Source organism: Corvus hawaiiensis, chromosome 7 (genome assembly GCF_020740725.1).
Source record: "Corvus hawaiiensis isolate bCorHaw1 chromosome 7, bCorHaw1.pri.cur, whole genome shotgun sequence".
Taxonomy (NCBI): domain Eukaryota; kingdom Metazoa; phylum Chordata; class Aves; order Passeriformes; family Corvidae; genus Corvus; species Corvus hawaiiensis.
The window spans coordinates 22,321,190-22,342,267 of NC_063219.1; the positions used below are offsets into that span (position 1 = coordinate 22,321,190).

The following is a 21,078-nucleotide window of genomic DNA, read 5'->3' on the forward strand; positions in this document are numbered from 1 at the left end:
CCCCAGCCAAAGAGAGAGAATACACTCCACGAGGTAACCTCTGTTTTTTTCTTCAGGAGCATGGAGAAGACATGAGGAAGTGGGATGGAAAACCCACCTCCTCCTTAGCAGCCTGGGTACATGAATTAAGAAGAGGAACATCTACCACAAGAAGCTCATCTAGAGTCAACGCTGCTCCAGTCTCTCATGGACAGAACCCCAGATGGTATAGGAATGATAATATGACTGATTCTCTTAAAGGGACCTCGGGAACATATTTACAGGAGGAAAGCAACATGTACCATGACCAGGATTAGAGGGGCCCTGCCTCTAGCCAGGTAGAGGAAAGGGACAATTGGATCTACTGGACTGTGTGGATGCTATGGTCTGGCATGTCTGACCCACAAAGATACACAGCTTTGGTTGACACCGGCGCTCAATGTACCCTGATGCCATCAAGGTATGTGGGAACAGAATCCATTTCTATTTCTGGAGTGACAGTAGGATCCCAGCAGCTGACAATATTGGACACTGAAGTGAGTTTAACTGGGAATGAGTGGCAGAAACACCCCATCGTGACTGGCCCAGAGGGCCCGTGCATCCTTGTCATAGACTATCTCAGAAATGGATATTTCAAAGACTCAAGAGAACATTGGTGGGCTTTTGGGATATCTGCTGTAGGGACAGAAGACATCAAGCAACTGAATACCCTGCCTGGTCTCTCAGATGACCCCTCTGCTGTGGGACTGCTGAGAATTGAAGCACAACAGGTACCAATCGCCACAGCAACAGTGCACCATCGGCAATACCATGCTGACAGAGACTCTTTGGTCCCCATCCATGAGATGATTCGTGAACTGGAGAGCCAAGGGGTTGTCAGCAAGGCTTGTTCATCATTTAACAGCCCTGTATGGCCAGCGCATAAGTCCAGTGGAGAATGGAGACTGACCGTGGATTACTGAGGCCTGAATGAAGTCACGCCACCACTGAGTGCTGCTGTGCCAGACATGTTGGAGCTTCAGTACGAGCTGGAATCCAAGACAGAGAAGTGGTATGCAACCATCAGTATTGCCAATGCCTTTTTCTCCATTCCTTTGGCAGCAGAGTGCAAACCCTAGTTTGTCTTCACCTGGAACTGACTGCCCGAGGGGTGGAAGCACAATCCCACCATCTGCCATGGACTGATCCAGACTGCGCTGGAAAAGGGTGAGGCTCCAGAACATCTACATTATAGATGACATCACTGTGTGGGGGAACACAGCAGGGGAAGTCTTAGAGAAAGAAGATTATCCAGATTCTTCTGAAAGCTGGCTTTGCCATTAAGCAAAGTAAGGTTAAGGGACCTGCTAAAGAAATTCAGTTTCTAGGAGTCAAGTAGCAGGATGGACATTGCCAGATCCTGACAGAGGTAATCAACAAGATCACTGCTATGTCCTCACCTACCAAAAAGAAGGAAACCCAGGCTTTTTAGGAGCTGTGGGCTTTTGGAGGAAGCGTATCACAGAGTACAGCACGATTGTAAGCCCTCTTTATCTTGTGACACAAGAAATGATTTCCAGTGGGGCCCCAAACAACAATAAGCGTTTGAACAAATTAAGCAGGAGATTTCCCATGCAGTAGCCCTTGGGCCAGTCAGAACAGGGCAAGATGTGAAGAATGTGCTCTACACTGTGGCTGGGGAGAATAGTTGTTCCTGGAGCCTGTGGCGGAAGAGACCTGGAGGGGCTCAAGGATGACTGCTTGGCTTCTGCAGTCGGGGATACAAAGGATCTGAGGCCAACTACACCCCAACCAAGAAAGAGCTTCTTGCAGCTTATGAAGGGGTTTGAGCTGCCTCAGAGGTAATTGGCACTGAAGCGCAGCTGCTTCTGGCACCCCGACTACCACTGTTGGGTTGGATGTTCAAGGGAAAGGTTCCTTCCACACATCATGCCACTGATGCCATGTGGAGCAAGTGGATTGCGCTGATCACCCAGCGAGCTTGGATAGAACATCCTAATTGCCCTGGGATTCTGGAAATTATAACGAACTGGCCGGAAGGTGAGACTTTTGGATTATCTTCTGAAGAAGAGGAGGAGCAAGTGACAAATGCCAAGGAAGCACCACCATATAACGAGCTACCAGAGGGTGAAAGACGATATGTCCTCTTCACTGATGGTTCCTGCTGAATTGTAGGTGCTGTCCGGAAATGGAAAGATGCTGCATGGAGCCTCACATGACAAGTTGCACAGGCTACCGAGGAACAAGGTAGATCGAGTCAGGTTGCAGAGCTTAAAGCCATCCAGCTGGCTTTGGATATCGCTGAACGAGAGAAGTGGCCGAGGCTCTATCTCTACACCGACTCGTGGATGGTAGCTCATGCTCTGTGGGGATGGCTGGATTGCTGGAGAAAAGCCAACTGGCAGCGCAGAGGGAAACCCATCTGGGCTGCTGAGATTTGGCAGGACATCGCCGCCCGAGTAGAGAGACTGACGTGAAGGTTCGACACATGGATGCGCACATACCCAAGAGTCAGGCTAGTGAAGAGCATTGTAACAATGAGTAGATGAATCGAGCTGCAAAGGTGAAAGTGTCACAGGTGGATCTGGACTGGCAGCACAAGGGAGAATTATTCCTAGCTTGCTGGGCCCTTGATGCCTCTGGTCATCAGGGACGAGATGCAACATACCGATGGGCCCGTGACCGAGGGGTGGACCTTACCATGGACAGCATCTCACAGGTCATCCACAACTGCGAGACCTGCACTGCAATCAAACAGGCCAAGTGGGTGAAGCCTCTGTGGTACGGTGGACGATGGTCAAAGTACAGGTATGGGGAAGCCTGGCAAATTGATTACACCACCCTTCCCCAAACCCGCCAAGGCAAGCACGATGTGCTGACCACACACTGGAAGCCACCACTGGATGGTTGGAGACCTACCCCGTGCCTCATGCTACTGCCCAGAACGCCATCTTGGGCCTGGAAAAACAAGTCTTGTGGAGACATGGCACCCCTGGGAGGATCAAGTCAGACAACAGGACTCATTTCAGGAATAACCTTATAACCACCTGGGCCAGAGAACATGGTACTGAATGGATCTATCATATCCTCTATCATGTACCAGCTGCCGGGAAAGTGGAATGCTGCGATGGACTACTTAAGACCACCCTGAAGGCACTTGGCAGGGGGACCTTCAAAAATTGGGAAGTGAACTTAGCAAAGGCCAGATCAATACCTGAGGGTCCATCAATCAGGCTGGTCCTGCCCAGTTTGAACCCTTGCACATAGTGGATGGAGAAAAAGTCCCTGTGGTACACAGGAAAGGTATTTTAGGAAAGACTGTTTGGATTACTCCCACCTCAGTCAAAGGCAAACCCATCCAGTGGGATTGTTTGTGCTCAAGGACCTGGTTACACTTTGTGAGTAATGCAGAAAGATGGGGAAACCCATTGTGTACCACAAGGAGACATAATCTTAAGTGAGAACTGTGAGTAAGGTTTCATTGTGTATAGTAGAGTGTAAAGAGAGTGCTGGTTTGGGTATGATGCAGATGGTAATAGAGTAAGGGGTGGATAATGTCTTAAGTTACAATGTAAGATGTAACCAAAAGTATGTATTCTATCACCATCTGTTAAAACCAGGTGGGGCAGCATTCTTTATCTCTTCTGTGACCCATCCCTGATGGCTCCGTCTGGAGAGATATTTTTTCTGTTAATGAGCCATCTAGCCTCGCTGCATGACTCATAAAATTACATCATCCCATTGTGAGATGCTCCGCCCAGGGGGAGGAACCAAGCATTCCTACCTGGATATAATCTGAGGTTTGGAACACCATACTCAGCCCTTACCTACTGGATTCCCAGAGAACGAGAGCTACATAACCACCACTGGACCGTCAGAGGAAGACCAGACCCTTCTGCAGAATCACTGCTTCAACAGAACCATATCTATCTCCTCAAGAGGACTGCAGCCACCATTTAATTGGACTGCTACCACCACCCTGCCCGACAGGGTGTCAAGTTGTATCCTGACTCTGTCAGTGTTTCTGTACTATTGCATTTATTTTTAATTTTCCTATTCAATTATAGTTCTGATTTCGAGTCTCTCACTGGTTTGCTTTCAAACTAGTACAGAAGTTTTGCTTCTTTTTTTTTTTTGGTTTGTTTTCCCCTTTATTTGCTTTGGGTTTGGAGCAGGTTGTCCAAGGACATTTTAGGAATGTTATTGTCATGTTCTCATGAGAAAAATAAAATATATTTAAGATGCGGGATTACTTTGTTTAATTTATTTCATCTTATGACAAATATAAAACTGAGGTACTTCTTTTTTTCAGTTTTGGTTTTGATAACTATCATCCATATGATTATTGTTAACTGAATGACATAATAACCCTGCAGATAAAATCCGGTGTTCTGGATTACTGAGAGTTCATTCTCAATACTTTAAGATGTTGGATAAAAATACATTTTGATGACCTGATCTTTATTCCCATCTGCTTATAACTGGGTATTTACCTACTGTGATCAAAAAAGATAGTTGAGAATTAACTCATAAATGTGCTGTGTGTTAATACTGCATGGAATAACTTCACGCTTCAAACCTGAAACTGACATTCATTGCTGTAAAAAAAAATATTTTATGTAGCTTATAAAGAGGGATCATTTTAATTTAATTTGTTGTTCTTTTGCAAGAATATTATGATGTCAGTGTCTCCATAATACATAAATGTCTATGAAAAACTTCAAGAGCATATATGTGTAGCATATGCTACACATAAAGAGGATGTGAGAATTACCCAACTGGCAGCTGATCACAGGGATAAGACACCAAGGGCTCAGGAAAAAACTTGAAAGTAGAAAGCTGATTCTTTCCTTCATATAAAAAAAATCCAGTAGTAAGCAAAGATAAACTTTAATGTGTGATGAATGTAAAAAAACCCAACTAAGCTATGTTATATTTACAGAACTGTTAAGTAATTCATTAAGGAAGAAAGAGGAATTAAAGTAGCTGTAGATATGGGGCTGCCATAATAGCTTTGTCTTGTCTGTGTTCTTTCACAAGATGACTTTGATTAATATAAAATCCAAGGCTAATGTATGTGAGCCATACTCATTTTCTTTCCATTATATTGACTGAAGTTATATTCAGCATCTATGAACTTTTCAGTATTTTTAAACTTTTAAAGTTCGAAAAACATCTAGAAAGGTATTTTACCTTAGAATATAATTAAATTGAAATTTTACAATTAATTTCCTAAATGTTTAAATAATTGAATTAAACCTGAATGAATCTGAGGTGTTCCTGGATTATATTGTTAACTGCTGATTTGCACCTAAACTTGGCAGTTTGACACTGATCTTCAGTCCAAAACAATGGAAGTCTTTTGCGCATTCCAACATGTAGCTCCCCTGTCAAAACTATTACTTTGTTCCTCTCTAGAAATTACCATTCTTCTTTGACTCAATGTTTCATAGCCACTAGCTGGTTGAGATCAAAGATATTTCTCTTGCCTTCATTAAAGATGTTTTGCTTCTTATGCACTCTTTTGCTGTATTATATTTGGCAGCATTTCTACATAAATGACAGAAAAGATTTTTATATGGCATCAATCTTAAGATGGGGACTATTATGCTGCAAGTGTTTTACAAGAAGTAGAAGATTGGCCATTTTAGACTGCCAAACAAATTTGCCCAACTCTTACTCATGATCCGGATGCTTACCCTGTTGGATGTCGTAACTGTTGCCTGTTTATTTGTTCTTCTCAATTCCCCTGCTTTTATGTAGATAAACATGAATATTTTCAAAACTTTTAGAACTCATTAATATGTTAATTATGGTATATTTTCACTTACATATATAGTAGACTGAGTAAAGTCTTATTTCTTATCCTCTAGGTCTTCTTCATTGCTAGGCCTCACTACCTTCAGTCTGTCTTGCTTTTGTCTTAGTTTCAGCTAAGACTTTTTCCTGTCTGGGAACTTCCATAGACTGTCTTTTTACTCAAACTTTTATTATTTTTGTTCTGAGAACTACAATTAAATTAGATCTCAGGTTTTACTTTGTGTTTCACCTTCTACTATATATGATAGACAGTGCAGCTGTCAGCAAATGCATTTAGTATCAAAAATCTGTTTCTTCTCTTATTTCATCCGACTAATACTCCTTCTTCGGCATGAAAAACCTTCCTGTTCATGCAGGCATAGCCTATGCTTTTATACACTGAGTGAGAAGCAGAGAGCTAGCTGGTTTTGTCATTCACAGATTTTCACAGCTAATGCTATTCTTGTATAAGCAGCAGTTAAAATCTTTCCCTAATAACTCCTAGCAAGAATGTAGGTCAGAACAAAGGTCCCATTAAAAAAAAAAAAAAAAAAAAAAAAAAAATCCATCTTGAGCAGTAGCAGCAGGATTGAAAAACCACAACAGGTGTAATGTTCTGCTGTATTCTTGTGACACTCTTTCAGTGTGTGTATGCAGCTGCCTACAGAGATGTATATATTTATATCAGTGTGTGTATGTTTACTTTGAGAGATGATGTTTCCATTAGTTCCACAAGTTAGACTTGTGAGTGGTTTTATGTGATTGTTCACTATATGACTCTTCCATAACTAACACCTACTGTTTTCTGACACAGTTTTCTCTTTCTGAGTCTTCCTAACTTTCATGTCACCTGCACCCTTTCCCAGGAGTTTTTCATAAGTCTGTATGTTCTGCAGACTGAACTTGGGGGTAATTTCTTATTGATGTGATCACAGCTCTAGAGCTGTTGACTCTTATTTCCAAACACTCAGAAATTATATTTCTTACTGTGTACTTTCATTGCATGAGATCCCTCTATTCCCACAATATGAAAATGTTCTTCAAAGCACATGCAGCAGTATATGAGTGTAGAAAACAGCATATCTGTACCAGCATACATTGTAGGACATTACAAACTGCTGGTAGCATTCAAATCAGGGATCTGAAATTGTTCCTCAGTTCTGCAACTAGAATGGAAGGAATTTATCTTCTTAGGCTGCTAAGTAAGCAGGATTTTGTTCTTTTGGATTTTTTCCTCAAATACTCCTAATCTGATTTGCCATTCATCCATAAAGCAAAGCAATTATCTTGGTCTCTTGCATATTGCTAGTGCATAAGCTAACACTGCAAGGGAAAAAACAGTTACTGTGATTTGGTTTTTTAAATTATTTGGCCTCTGTATTCAAAATGTTTCAAGTGACATTTATGTGCTTTCTGAATTCTCTTTTTCAAATCTGTATTTGTAGGAGCTCATGAAATAGCTATAACATCGCACAGGATGTACCATTTTGACAGAAATTAAATGTGTTTCACACAAAAACTATTCCTTATTTCCATGCATTTAAAAATATTTTGATTTATAAGGTATTAGATAATGTAACTTAATTATTACTAGAAAAGAGTCAAAGAAAACTGATAAATTCTGCTGTCAAAGGAAAATATAAAACAAACTTCCATTTTGCATGTTTATTATCAAAGCTGACCTCTAGTGGTTACAGAATGGAACAAATGTAGTGTTAGCTTCCTTTATACTCTTTTTATTTTGAAGTAGTATTGAAATTTTTCCAATCAGATGTGAATGTTTTCCTGAAATACATTAAAAATTATTAATATTAATTTTCCAGACTCATCTCTAGGGGTAGTGATTTGAAATCAGTGGCATCAAGTTAAGGGAGCCTAAGTAAGGAGCAACAGCATCTGTAGAGGGTCAGAACTCCTATTTCGCAAGATAAATGCCAGATAACTCTATTTTATCCCTAGTACTTTACATCTACATGCTGAGTCTGAGGGTATTTTAGGAGGGCCATACTCAGCTGCTTAAGGCTTGAAGCAGTATGTTACAGCAGTTCAAAACAATATTCTGCACCTGAGGACAAAAAAAGGAACTTGATTTTATGCTCAGGTTCTGTTCACTTTAAAGTTAAGCTTAGCAACCACAGCTTAAGAGCTGAAAAGCTGCTCTGAGTCTGAACTAAATGTGCATTAGGTACTGTAAATCTGGGTTTTATTAATATGAAAAAGGAAGGATTGACTATTTGAACTCAAGAAATAGTAAGATATGAGTTCTGGAAGAGGAAACTGCAACTTTTTTTTACTTTTTTAAATTATTATTATTACTTTTAAAAATTTGTTTATTTTTAGGGGCTGAAGGTGTAACTTAGACACTTGAAAGCATTGAAACCTGGCATAGCATATGCCACTGCAGCTGTGAAAACCAGCAAGAGGGAGAGATCACCAAAAGAGAGGGAGAGAGAACGCTGCCATTGTTACCTTCACAGAACTGGCCTGAGTGCCATACTGCTTCCTAGGGCAATAGGAAAAGAGCAGCTAAAGCCTCAGGTGGCAGCAGCTTTCCCTCTAAATAAAAACAGAGCAATCAAGGTTAGCAGCAGCCAACTTTTTAAGAGCAATCTTCTCTGGATTGTTTTTCATTGTCTGTGCCTTAATATTACAAATTCAATATTTAACTAGCTTGTGAATTTCATTTGATGTTTTTAGCAAATTGTATTTCTGGAAAAGGATGTTTTGTGTCCCTCCCTATTTTTTCTTTTTGCCTCTTTATTCCAAGTTCATGTAGTAAATGGTTTTTAACAAAGTTTGCTGATGGTCCTCCTCTAAGCATTGCAATTGCTGCAGGTCCAAATCTGTGAGCATATCTTAGAGGAGGGGGTGTGGGGAATATGACATTATTGCCTCATTGTAAAAGTCTCCATGTACTCTCTTACACTTTCTTTTATCTTTTGGGAAGTAGCAGAATCTCTTTACTATGAGGAACAGGTGTAAAGAAAGGCAAACTCCTTCACTTGATTTGTAGCCTAGTAAGAAGGTATCTCTAGACTGCTTGGATTACATGTTTAAATTCAAAGGTAGAAATTGCCTCTAAATAGTCAGAGGATGTTTTCAGTTGAGATAACCTTAGTCAGGATCAGTAACAGCTTTTACCCTCCATGTTGCTGTTTCTTGGTATATGCTGACTTGAGGAGCTTGTTTACGAAACTGAAACAGGCTGACATTTTTGACTGTAAACACTAGTTACAGAAATACTTTAATCAAAACAAGGGAGGTGAGAAAGGTATCTCCCTGGTTTCAACTTGTTGATAAACACTGGGGCTATTTCAGAGGGTTCTGAAGATCTGTCTAGCAGCAGTTCTGCATTACAGCATATTACTTGAGTAATTTTTAATAACTGATAATTGAAAAGAGGGTAATCTATTCAAATGTCTGTTTTAGACCCAAATCAGAAAATGCATGGATATTTGCAAAATCAAATGCAGTACAAGCCATTGGGGTGATGTCATTTGGTAAGTGGTTTCTTCTGGTTTTTTTTTCAACGTTAAGATCAATTGTAAGAAATCACTTAATATTTTGAACCAAGAATTTTTTTTGTTTTTAAATATTCATGTTACGCTGGTGTAGAGAAAAAAAAAAGAAATTGACTGACTCATCCATATGAATGTCATTGTTACTGTGTAAGACATTAACCTCATCCATTGTCCATTTGGCCCTAGAGGCTATTGCCACTGTAGCAGGGACAGTGTGCATGTGAATCCAGCTCACCTGTGCAGGTCATCCTAAAGCACCTGCATCAATGGGTTAGTCTAACTGATAAACTGAGGGGGCTGGATTCGTTCTGCATTCCCTTGGGTAACCTCTAACAGAAAAGTCCTCATTCTGAAATCTGTTCCTGCCTGCAGGATCTGGTATATTATTTCTTGTTAATGTTGTGATAATCTGAGGCTTCCCAATGCTTGCTGCTGCCAAAAATGGATGCCATATGAAGTCTAAAAGTAGCAAATGGCTCTGTAGATTTAAAAAAAAAAAACAAACTTCTCAAATCTGCTGCTGGGTTCTTAAGTAAAAGGAGAGCAGGAAGAGGAAATAGCTGTGGAATGGAGATGTGGAGGGTGGGAAATGGCATAGCATTTAAGGATAATGTAATCAGAATCATCTTGGGATGAATATAAACCTTCATCAAATCAACTAAGCAAGCAAAGGTTCAAACCGTTTATCTTTGCCACTCATTGCAAGATTAATGTTTGTATTTAATAATGAGTGGATTCAAACAGTGCTGTGTCTCTATGCATTTATGCATGAATTCATATATTTGCTTTAACTGTCATGTGTTTTTCAGCATTCATCTGCCATCATAACAGCTTTTTAATATATGGGTCTCTGGAAGAACCCACATTAAAGAACTGGTCTCAAGTCACACATATGTCTGTCTCACTTGCTCTTGTCATCAGTGTGGTGTTCGCTGCCTGTGGATATATGACTTTTACAGGATACACAGAAGGTAAACTGCTTGATCCCTCAATCTTGGTACTTGCTATAATCCTTACATTTCTGCCTTGCTGTCTGATTTTTTCTGTAAACATCTTGGTGACTGTAAAAATGCAAAAAACATAATATATTTGGACAGAAATAGGACATTCCTCATAGTTACCCAATAACCAAAACGGGATACAAAAACGTCAGCTCCAGGCTAATAGAAGTCAGATTCTCAAGCATAAATCTCACCAGTGGAAGTCCCCTTTGAATACTTCCATCATCAAAACACTTTGAGGACTAAACAGCTATGAGTTATCCACATGGTCCAGCAGCAGAGAGCAGTAAGAACAAAAATTTCCTTCAGAATATCTGGTATATATTCCTGTATATTTTCTTACATTTTTTTCCTGTATGTGCTATTATAGCATCCTAGAGTTAAAGATATTTCCTATCTTTGCAGCAGCTGTTCTGCTGTTATTAATCCTACTGTCCCCTCTGTGGGTATATGAATACACATAAATATATATAATTAATGTTGCATCATGCTATTTAACATTTTGTTGAAGTTAAAAAGGTATATTCATAAGAACAAGGTGTAAATTGGTTTCAGTGCATTACTTACTTCAGGAGAAATGCACATTTTATAAGCAAGCATCTTTTCTGTTACTTCATAGTGACATTCTGGATTGTAGGAAAAGGCTTCAAGCTTTTTCCTTTTCTGATGAGCAGCAGCATTTAGTTGAGAACAGAGAAATTGTAGGATGGGGATTCCTGGTTTATCTGTCCTTTTCTCCTGCCTCCAGTGCTTACTCCAGCAAAGTAAGTCACTGTCCTAGAAGTACTCTAGATAGACCGAGTTTAGGTTGGTTGAGACCTTTCAGGTATAGAAAGCTCTGCCTGCAGCTCCCCTCAGTATGACTCTTGTGTAAGCAGGTTCCATCTCCCCTTCTGTCTCCCCTGTCAAAATCTTTTGGCTGTTTAAAGTTAACACCTTATTGCTTCTTCAGTGCCATTGTGATCCTGAAAGTAGTAAATCATAAAACAGCATCGTATTCACATAAAAAAGACCTGATAGTTCATCTGATCACTATCTGGCACTGTCTCTTGTGCCTCAGAGATCATTATTACAGATTCTTTGTGGTAAACACCAAGCAAGATGATTTTAATTCTGTAGTGATGCTTTTGTTGTTAGATATAAGATTTGCTAGGTAATAAACCATATATGTTTATAACGGGCTTTTGGGGTCAGAATATTTGAAATTCTTCTCTACAGCTTATTAGCTGTGATTAAATACTATTAGAGAAATGCAGTTCTCCACAGGTAACTCTCTCACCTTTTTTTGGTGTAGTTGTCGTTCTAGGAGTTACATTTTTAGGGAAAATGTATCTTTTACACATAAGCTTTCTTTCTGAATCTGTCACATATTTATTTAATCAAACACTGGCATCTCATACAAAATCTATGGTATGGGGAAGATAACAGATGACAAATTCTGATATGTATATTTGAAAATATTTTTTGAAGATTAATGCTACTTGAGATAAAGACCCTGCTACCAGCAGGATAAGCTGAAAGTTGCTCCTGGATGTAACTTGTGACTGCAACTAGTTTCTAGTTACATGTCAGAAGAGGGGTTCAGTAAATCTCAGTTACTCCAGTAACCTGCACTTCAAGTTGCAAATATAGGTAAATGATGTGAAGTTCAAGCTAATTGGTGTTTTGCTATACCTCAGGAGATATATTTGAAAACTACTGTAGAGATGACAACCTTGCTACATTTGGAAGGTTTTGTTATGGAGTTACTGTAATTTTGACCTTCCCCCTTGAATGTTTTGTGACCAGAGAGGTAAGAATTTATTACATTTTCCCTTTAACACTGTTGTTACATATTAATAATATTCTCACATTATTAATACATATTGTAGCTGAAGTCTATGGTTCATCTGTGATAAGTAGCAGCATATTTTATCCCACTACATGCAATGAGTACAGGGAACTAGTTGTACTGTTTAGACACTGGCCATAGAATGTTGTTTTACATTCATTATAATATTAGCATTATATTAATAATTACTTAATAATATCAGGACTGCTTAAAATTCCAAGTTTGGCATAAATGACATTGTTGTTACTGTGTTGAGAATAGCCAAAAAAGCATACTTTTCTTGCTTAATACTTTTCCTTTTTAGAAGTATCTCCATCTAGGAAATCCATCTATTCAGTAAATAATTGTAAGTGGATTTATTCTGTAATGGGCAATTGAGAAAAGAGTAAATCCTAAAATCCTACAGGCATAACTAAGTCAATCTGGCAAGTGTTCTGCAATTTTAGTAATGATTGTTATGAGTTATTTTTGGAAGCAGATGAAGATGTTTTCTTGAAGCAAGGTAAGTAAAATTCAGCCAGTGTTTTCTCATCCATTCCTTTTGTTTCCTAAGGTTAGAAGGTTTGGAGTAAGCTGTTTCATAACATAAGGAGAAAAATCAAGGTTTAAAATTGTGGTTCTGTTTCAGGTGATTGCCAATGTGTTTTTCCATGGGAACCTCTCAACAGTTTTCCATGTTGTTGTGACAGTAGTTATCATTGCTGTAGCGACTGGTGTATCATTGATGTATGATTGCCTTGGAATGGTCTTAGAGCTGAATGTAAGTGAACCTGTATACTCTTTTATTTAATAAATCACTTATTAATAAAACAGAGCTTTATAAAATCCACAGCTCTGCTGCAAATCTCATGTAATTTGACATAGTAGTCAGTAGTAATGTTAGAAGGAATTACTCACTGCTTCAAAATCAGATAACTAAAGGTGAAAGGAAGTTAAGAAGTAAAATTCATATGGTTGGGGAGGGTTTTAGAACAGTTTTGTAGATATGGCAAGAGGCTATGACTTACCAAATGTATTTAAACCACAGCAGAAATTACTAAAGTACTCATCCAGACTGTATAGTGGTACTGAATTTAGCATTTCTATCTCTAGTCCCTGCTTCTGATGAGTTGGAAAATTACTAAATGCTGGGCCAGATTCTAGTGACTGCCTTGGGCCAAAGGGGCAAAAAACAAAGAGAGGTAGAAAGAAAGAACCAGTAGTAGCAAGACCACAGAGATGGTCGCTGGAAATATACAGCTCCCTCAAAAGCAAGCATTCCATCAATGTAGTGGGGTTTTTTTCCTAAGCATTTAGTCAATAGTCAAGCTGACAGCTTTATTCCGTTACAAATAGAAGACGATAGCCAGGCTCCTATCTCGTGGGTTTTTTTTTCTTTTCCTTTTTAAGAGACAGTTTTACCGTACAGCTGTAGGTATCTATTGGTTGTAATAATTGTGCTTAGAAAGATTGTTCAGTCTTGATATCCAGCAGTAGAGAAAAATGAATAGACAGAGTATTTACATGTGAAAGAAAGGTGATCTGTCTTTTCAGCTGGGATTCTGTCCAGCAGAATTGTCTTTTGGCTCTTCACCACAGATGGCATTTGATGCTGTTTCTCTGACCCTGCTTACTCTTTCCCTGCTTTCTGGTTTTAAAACAAAACACAAGCCATTGTGTTTGCCTTGTGGTAATTCCCCAGGGAATCTATTTGGTCATATGGGAGTCAAAGAGGCACAGATTTTTCATTATTCTTTTACTGGGATGCTGGTTTGTGTTACTTCAAAGACCTAAATCTTAGTTTTCATGGAGAAGATCCTTTGTGCATGTACCTATTTTTGATGTCTGTACTGATCACTGTTAACAGGTTCTACCATAAAAATATTGGAACTTTTGTACAAATGATGATGTAATGTTGCTCCTTAGGCTGGATTACTATCTTGCCATAATTAAATTGAAGCATAGCGTTTGTTAAGTGTGGGACAAAGTAAACATTCAAAATTTCTACATAAAGTTGCTCTCTTCTGGCATGTAACTCATATATTAACCTACAGTGGCTTTACTACAAAAAGCATTTTAAAAAGTGCTTTTTATTTGTCCCTAAGAGAGCATTTAAAGAGGAGCTGAATTTTTAGTGAGAGAAAAGGTTCTACGCTGTCAAAGGGAGCTTTGCTTTCATAGGGAAGTCAACCTAAATCAGGTTATAAATGTTAAAATGATCAGAATTCTTTGAACTCCTATGATATTGATATGACTTTTCCACTTTTTAAAAAAAATTATTCTTTTAAAGGCAGTGTTATATCTAAACTCCTCCATGGGATTATCTTAAATATTTTAGTTCAGTTGGGGAACTCTGGACTTTTACTCTATCTCTTAAGCTGAGAAACTTGGGGTAATCAGATTTAATGCTTCTTGCAACATTAAAATATTATTCTGTATCAGCAAAGCAAAAGCATTTAAATAAATCTGAATTATTTGAAGTAGTTTAACAGATATTTTTGCATATTATTTGGGACTTTGAAAAAAAGGTTTTCCATATAGCAACACTGGAAAAGGCCTTTATTCTCTGGTTTTACTGTTGCATCAGGCTAATCACAACTGTTTAAAAATTCAGGTATTTGTTCTTCACATCTAAATAAACATGCTTATGAGGTTTTTTTATTGCTCTTTCCCACACACAGGGAGTTCTGAGTGCTACCCCACTTGTTTTTATCATCCCATCAGCGTGTTATCTAAGGCTGTCCAAGGAGCGGTGGAACCATTCAGACAACTTAATATCCTGCCTGATTCTTGTTCTTGGTGTGCTAGTGATGGCAGTTGGCTTGGTTATGACTGTCTTGCATCCCCAGGAATGTAGCCATGGAAAAGAAATGTTCTACTGCTCCCCTAGTAATGTTTCTTTACACAACAGTACACTTCCACCATAGGTAGCACACTAACCTCCAGACTAGATCAGGCACATCTCATAGGGAGCCATACATGCCAGTTTAAAGGAGAGTGGAACAAAGAGCTGTCATGTTTTGAGATGCACTAGGAATCTTAAACTGTATAACTGTATTTACATACTTGATTTTGTGCTGCCATCCTGTTTCAGGTAAGACTTAAGTTTTAACAGTTGAAACACAAATTCTCAGAGGTGCCTTTCAGCAGACATTACTTGAATAACTTGCAAGTCTACCAAAAAGGTTGCATTTTTTTAACTTAGTCTGCAATGCTGTTAAAAAGCTAGAAATTAAATGTTTTGAAATGTAAACCTCTCCCATGTTTCATTGATTTAACTTAGTTTTTATTAATTTTATAATCCTTAATGTATTATTTATTAGCTCACTATAGTATGGGGGTTTTTTGAAGTCCTGAGAAAAAGTATGTCTGGATCTCTGTGTATTACAATTCTGCTATTAAATTGAAAGACCCTTATTAATTCTGTCTTTGATTTTGCAGTAACTGTCCTTTAGAGCTGAAAGCTTCCTTTTTATTAGCTCTTGAGTAAAAGGCAATTTTGTATTCTGACTGAACTGTAACTGATACAATTTAATTGTAACTCTTACAATATGTGGTCTTCTAATTGACAGATATTGCACAAATAAATTCACAAGAGTGAATTTAAAAAGATTCAACTAGGCAGTCTTTGTAAAAATTTCAAGATTGACAAAGAAGGAAATTACATTGCAGCTGAGTTCTTACATTTATAATATTATTCATTATTTCTGAAACGGAATTTTGAAACTAACATTCTAAACCTGATTATCATTCTAGTCCTCTGATTCTTTTCAGTATATGACTAATGATTTTGTCATGGTTTGTCAAATTCTGGTGATTTGTTATATTTTCCAAAATTCATTTAACATCAAGGATTAATGTGTATATATATATGTATGTGTATATATACATAAGTATATATAAAAATCGACTCACATGCCTATAGGATATGAGTAATTTGAGGTTGGTAATATGGGTATCCTCAGTCATATCAATGCTGTCATTTTGAAAATGTTTTGTTATCAAATCAAAATGTGTACTTGAGTTAAGTTTTGCATTACTGTGATCCTTGTGGTTCCTCATGCCAGCTAGATGCATAACGCTTCTTCATTTTTATGCTGCTTAATGGGGATGGGTTTTGTCTTCCCTTCATATTGCATGACAGAGCTATTTCATTGAAGATTTCCAGCTAAATAGATCTTTAAGCAAGGGTCACTAGATGGTGATAATACTTGTAAGAATAACACACTTTTTAAAAGTACTGCTTCCAAAATAAATGCTTTAAATATTACTGGGGTTTTTTTGTTGTTGTTGTTTCTTTGGGGTTTTTTCAAGTTGTAAACCAAGTAGAGAGAAGTGTGACGATTATTCTGCTTTCTCTACATAGTGTCAACGTTGAGGGTGATAATTTATTTGTTCTCCAGGTACCTGATACTGTTCACAGAGAATATTTCTCACCAGTTTAGATTCAGTAATAGCTGATTTTGTCTTAGCTGTGGGTGAATTGTTACTGAATAGATTCACTTTCTTCTATGCCAAATGGAGTTAAACCTAAATAATATTTCCTTGTGACAGCTAATGAGATGTTTTTGATCTATCATAAATCTCTCATGAGCTTTGTTGGGTTTTTTTCTGATTTTTTTTTAATGTTGAAGTAGGTTACCTTGTTTCAGGCATTAATTACAATCTATCTTTGCTTTAGAGTGTCAATGGAATAATTTCCATCTCATTCTACTGAGGCTGTGTTGATATGAAATCATGTTTGCCTGTCCTTTATGAAGGATGAGTCTTTCTATGCTTTTCTACTTCATAAATGAAAATTTAAAGATTTTTTTTCTCTGTTCTTTTTAATTTTTGAAGTGTAAAGTCTGAAGTAGTAATGGTCAGTTAAATGTTTTCACTGCTAATAAAGCTTCTCTTGCCCTTGGAAGTTTCTTTTGCCAAAACTAATTGAATTAATGTAATCATATGCTCAGTGGTTTTCATTCATGAATTTCCCAGGTGATGATGGGGCTCTCCCAGCTGTATGTATATTGAAAAGGGGAAGTCAGGTGTCATGGAAGCCAGAATTTAAAGTTAACTGCTATTTGCCTAATGGCTTTATAAAACCTATGGTCCCTTCCTTTCCAATATTACATAGTCTAACTTACCTTTATTGAAATGACAAATAATAGCAATCTGGTAAGTGCTTTCTCAGAACCTAGGAGGTCTGAATACAGAAAGATAATACATCATAACAAAAATTGTGGTAACCATTGTTTTTTGCGAATACTTAAGACTCCCCAAAATAAAATTGTAAAATCTATTGGGAACCTCTCACAGGCCTCAGCATGTGCAGGATCTCACCACAGTCTTAGTACTTCAAGCAGAGGTGTGCTGTGCACAAAAGTGGAAGTAGTGCTGGGAGTAGCAATATCCCCAACTTCAAATGCTCAGTGGTGACAGAACTTCACGGAGTGCATGGAGGAAGAAGAATGTTCCACAAGCACTTGTTGGCAGGATTTTCACATCAAAAGCTGGTAGTGTGGCTTACTGTTTCTCCAAGTTCCTCTCTCCAGCTGAGAAGGCATTTCAGGACACCAGATGTACAATTACCATTCTCACAGGAGCTAAGCAGACAGTTTGTGACTTTTTAGAGTAGCGTGCTTCTTATCGATCACAGAATTCTGAGCATTCACAAAATACTTCCTCCTGAAAGTTGTCAGATTACCCCACCATGTACCACCTGAGATTCCCTAGGGAATTTTCCTTCTTCCTTAAGTTTCTCTCTGGAGGGGGGAGCAAAATGGCTCACGTTTGCTAAACGGACATATTTTTATATATTTTGCACACAAAGTCTTTATATCTCATATAACGTCCATACATTGCGCACATTATCTGCATCTGATAGGGGAAGGATATTTATTTACTAAATACACTATTTTAGTATTTGTGACTCACTGGAGAACAAAACTTAAAAGTAGTGTGAGGATTTATTTCGAGTCTGGTGTGAACATGGGGTAAAATTTAGGGAGAAAGTAATGAAAGTGGCAGGCTAAACAAATGTATTGTGGGTGAAAAACATGCAATTGAACAATTCCCATAGCAGGAATGAGGGAGAAATCCAAACTGAAACATAATGCACAGATGAGTTATATTTTTATAGTAGTTCTGTTATATAGGGATCTAATTTTAAAAGCAGTTCTTGAGTTTTGGCCGAAAAAGTGTGTTGCAACATTTGTTGTTTAGATTTTTTTTTTTTTTTTTTAAGAATTGGTGCAAATTCTAAAATATTCAAAATTTGAATTCAGGCCAGTGAAGAAAATAAGTAGAAGCTTTTTAGCGTCTGTCATTCAGTGCTATTGGAGAAGTTGAAATTCAGGTACATGCTTAGTACATGACTCAAAACTCTTTATGGAGAGAAAGTAGACTATATGGTTATTCCTCTTTCTGCTTATCTTTCTGTTCTCTCCTAACTAAATGTTGATTCTAGGTGCTTCATAAGACAATATCGTATGGCAAAGCTGTAGTTGCTGTATGGAATTCCAAAATTGCATTGAAGAAAAGTTCAGGAAGGTCTGAATTTTCACATGTGATTTCCTAAAAGAGACAGTATCCACTAAATACTGGAAATCCCCACCAAGATCATGGACTTACTGTATTAATACAAATACAGAAGTAATGAACTGAAGACAAAGAAAGTTAGAAACAAGTGAAAATTACTATTAGATACTGTAGGAATAAATTACAGATGTCGTTCTGTAAAACCTGCATTGACATGGGGTCATGTAAATTATCTTTCAATGAGCAGCTTACATCTGCCACAAACAGCACACTGGGCAGACTCTTCAGCAGTGTCCTTTGTCCTGATGGAGGCAGGAAAGCTGACAGTAGTGATTTGCTGTGTTGCCAAGAGTGCCTGCCTGAGTTTGCATAGTGGGATGTTGAAACCACCTCTTGGGACTTTTGTTTCTAGAAGCAGGGGCTGTCTTATTTTATTCTCTGTATTCATACACTGCTTAGCACAGTGACTTCTGGTTGATGACAGGGCCTTCTAGGTGCCAGTAGCATAAGCAGTAATTATTATACTTTGGTCATATTTTACTGTTTCTCTACCATTATATCTTGTTCCAGTCATGAATGGGTAACATAAATACATTACTGGGTGACAGAAGGTCCCTTTGCTTTTATTTTTGGTTATATTTGGGGAAGAAGAAGGTTTAGAAGATATCTTCTTAATGTTTGGTTCATTGCATTTTATGGCTCATAAGAAAAGGACATGGGTGTCACATGCCTTATTAGTTTTTGCAGTGCTGCATGAAAACAGCTGTGAAAAAGCAGTGCATTGTCTATTATGCAGAATATCCTCAAATACAGGGCAGTTATGGCCATTGTGGAACAATAATTAACTCATCAAAGGAGAAATAACTGGGGTCATGTGACATTTGATGGAGTGACAGCTGCCTAATTTTGGCCATCTTTCATATCAACCCATTTGGAATGATAATTTTGAGGACAAAAGACAAATATTTTGAAGCTTAAACTGTCTGCTTGGAAAAAAATGGGATATACCCTACAGGGCAACATAAGTTACATGATTACAGGGACTTATATTTAAAACTCTTTCCCTTATACTGAGCACTAACTTTTTCCTTTCATCATACCTTTTTCTGTCACAAAAAAGGAATGTGTCTAATGAACTTCATCAAGTAAGTTTCAGGCTCTTTTCTATCATATTGCAAGAGATACATTACTGAGAGGTGACAAATATCTTCCCATGCTGTTTGACTGAAGAAGTCACTTGACTAGGCACTCACATAAAAAAACCCTGAAATTATAAAATATGAACACATGCAAACAATGTTCTGGTCACATAAATTCACTTCTGCTTTGCTCCTTCTCTTTCTAGTTTTTCTGTGGTTTATTTTTTCCCAGAAAGGATCATCTGTCTTTTGAATTGGGTCCTTTTATATCACAGCTCAGTGTTCTGATGTGTGAAGTGGAAAGTCTTCTCTATTTTTTTTACATTAATATTCTTAGCATCAGCCTACTATAGAATAATAGACATCTTAAAATAACCAGAGTTTTCATAGAAGGATTATTATCTTCCCTGAACTATGTAGTTAGCTGTCTTCCAGAGAAGAGAGAAATCCCTAAAGAGATAGACCCCTAAAATTAAATTTTGAAGGAGGTAACATGTAAGACAATACCATAACAGTGTTTTCCAGCATTTTAAATTAGTGGCATGCTGTATGTTGACACCAACTTTTGTAACAGTGCTAGTCTGCCTGCAGTGTGAGACAAATGGTGTTCGCGGACTTCCATTCATTTATTTAACAGTATATATTAAATCTGTTCCCATTTAATGACTGGGCAGTGGAATGGAATATTATCTTGTCTAAGGGGACAGTAATTCTTAAACTATGCAAAAAGATTATGATATAGCTCATTTTGTACAGAAATCGTATTATCCAAGAACAATCTGTAGTGTGCTGGTCCTTCCAGGGACTTCATAACCACCATGAAGCCTTCCTGGGAAGGTGGGACAAGTGTACAGTTACCCAGTTATCATAGGATAATTGACATTTTCAGTCTTTCAGAAATCAGATGTAATTTAATCCAGATTTTATAAAAGAAGAGTAGGCCTCAATGGTGAAATGCAAATACAGAATTGATGGCATATCAAATTGTTGCTTTGGGGTTCTGTGCTACTTGTCCCAGCTGTGGGAAAAGCATGTGGATGCAGCAGTCTTAAACGAAGGGGATCTAGACAATAGAGATATAAAGCACTGTCAATTTTCTTAATTTAGGTTCAGCTACAAAAGCAGTGGAAATTCCTGGCAAAATGTACATTTCTTCCTCACAGTTTCTCCCTTCAGCCTGTGTTTCTAGTCTACTGCATTAAGTGGTTTACAGGGCACTGCAATAGGAAAAGACCATGAGAGTGAGTAAGCTGGATGAGTATTGTGACTTTGTAGGTAGAGACGAGTGTGAGAAGCTTGAGCAGAGG

The 21,078-nt window shown here is 38.0% G+C and overlaps 1 protein-coding gene across 2 annotated transcripts in view; it reads left to right on the forward strand.

The window, feature by feature from the left end:
- Positions 1 to 16,380, forward strand: part of SLC38A11 (solute carrier family 38 member 11) — a 28,646-nt gene extending 12,266 nt beyond the window's left edge. Inside the window, exons 8-12 of one of the 2 annotated variants that reach the window (XM_048310013.1) lie at positions 9,208 to 9,278; positions 10,109 to 10,270; positions 11,980 to 12,092; positions 12,760 to 12,891; positions 14,792 to 16,380. In XM_048310013.1, coding sequence (XP_048165970.1) covers positions 9,208 to 9,278; positions 10,109 to 10,270; positions 11,980 to 12,092; positions 12,760 to 12,891; positions 14,792 to 15,037 — 724 coding nt within the window. In that variant the 3' untranslated portion in view covers positions 15,038 to 16,380. The remainder of the gene's footprint in view (positions 1 to 9,207; positions 9,279 to 10,108; positions 10,271 to 11,979; positions 12,093 to 12,759; positions 12,892 to 14,791) is intronic. The other variant, XM_048310014.1, reaches the window with a different exon arrangement.
- The last annotated feature ends 4,698 nt before the right edge of the window (positions 16,381 to 21,078 follow it).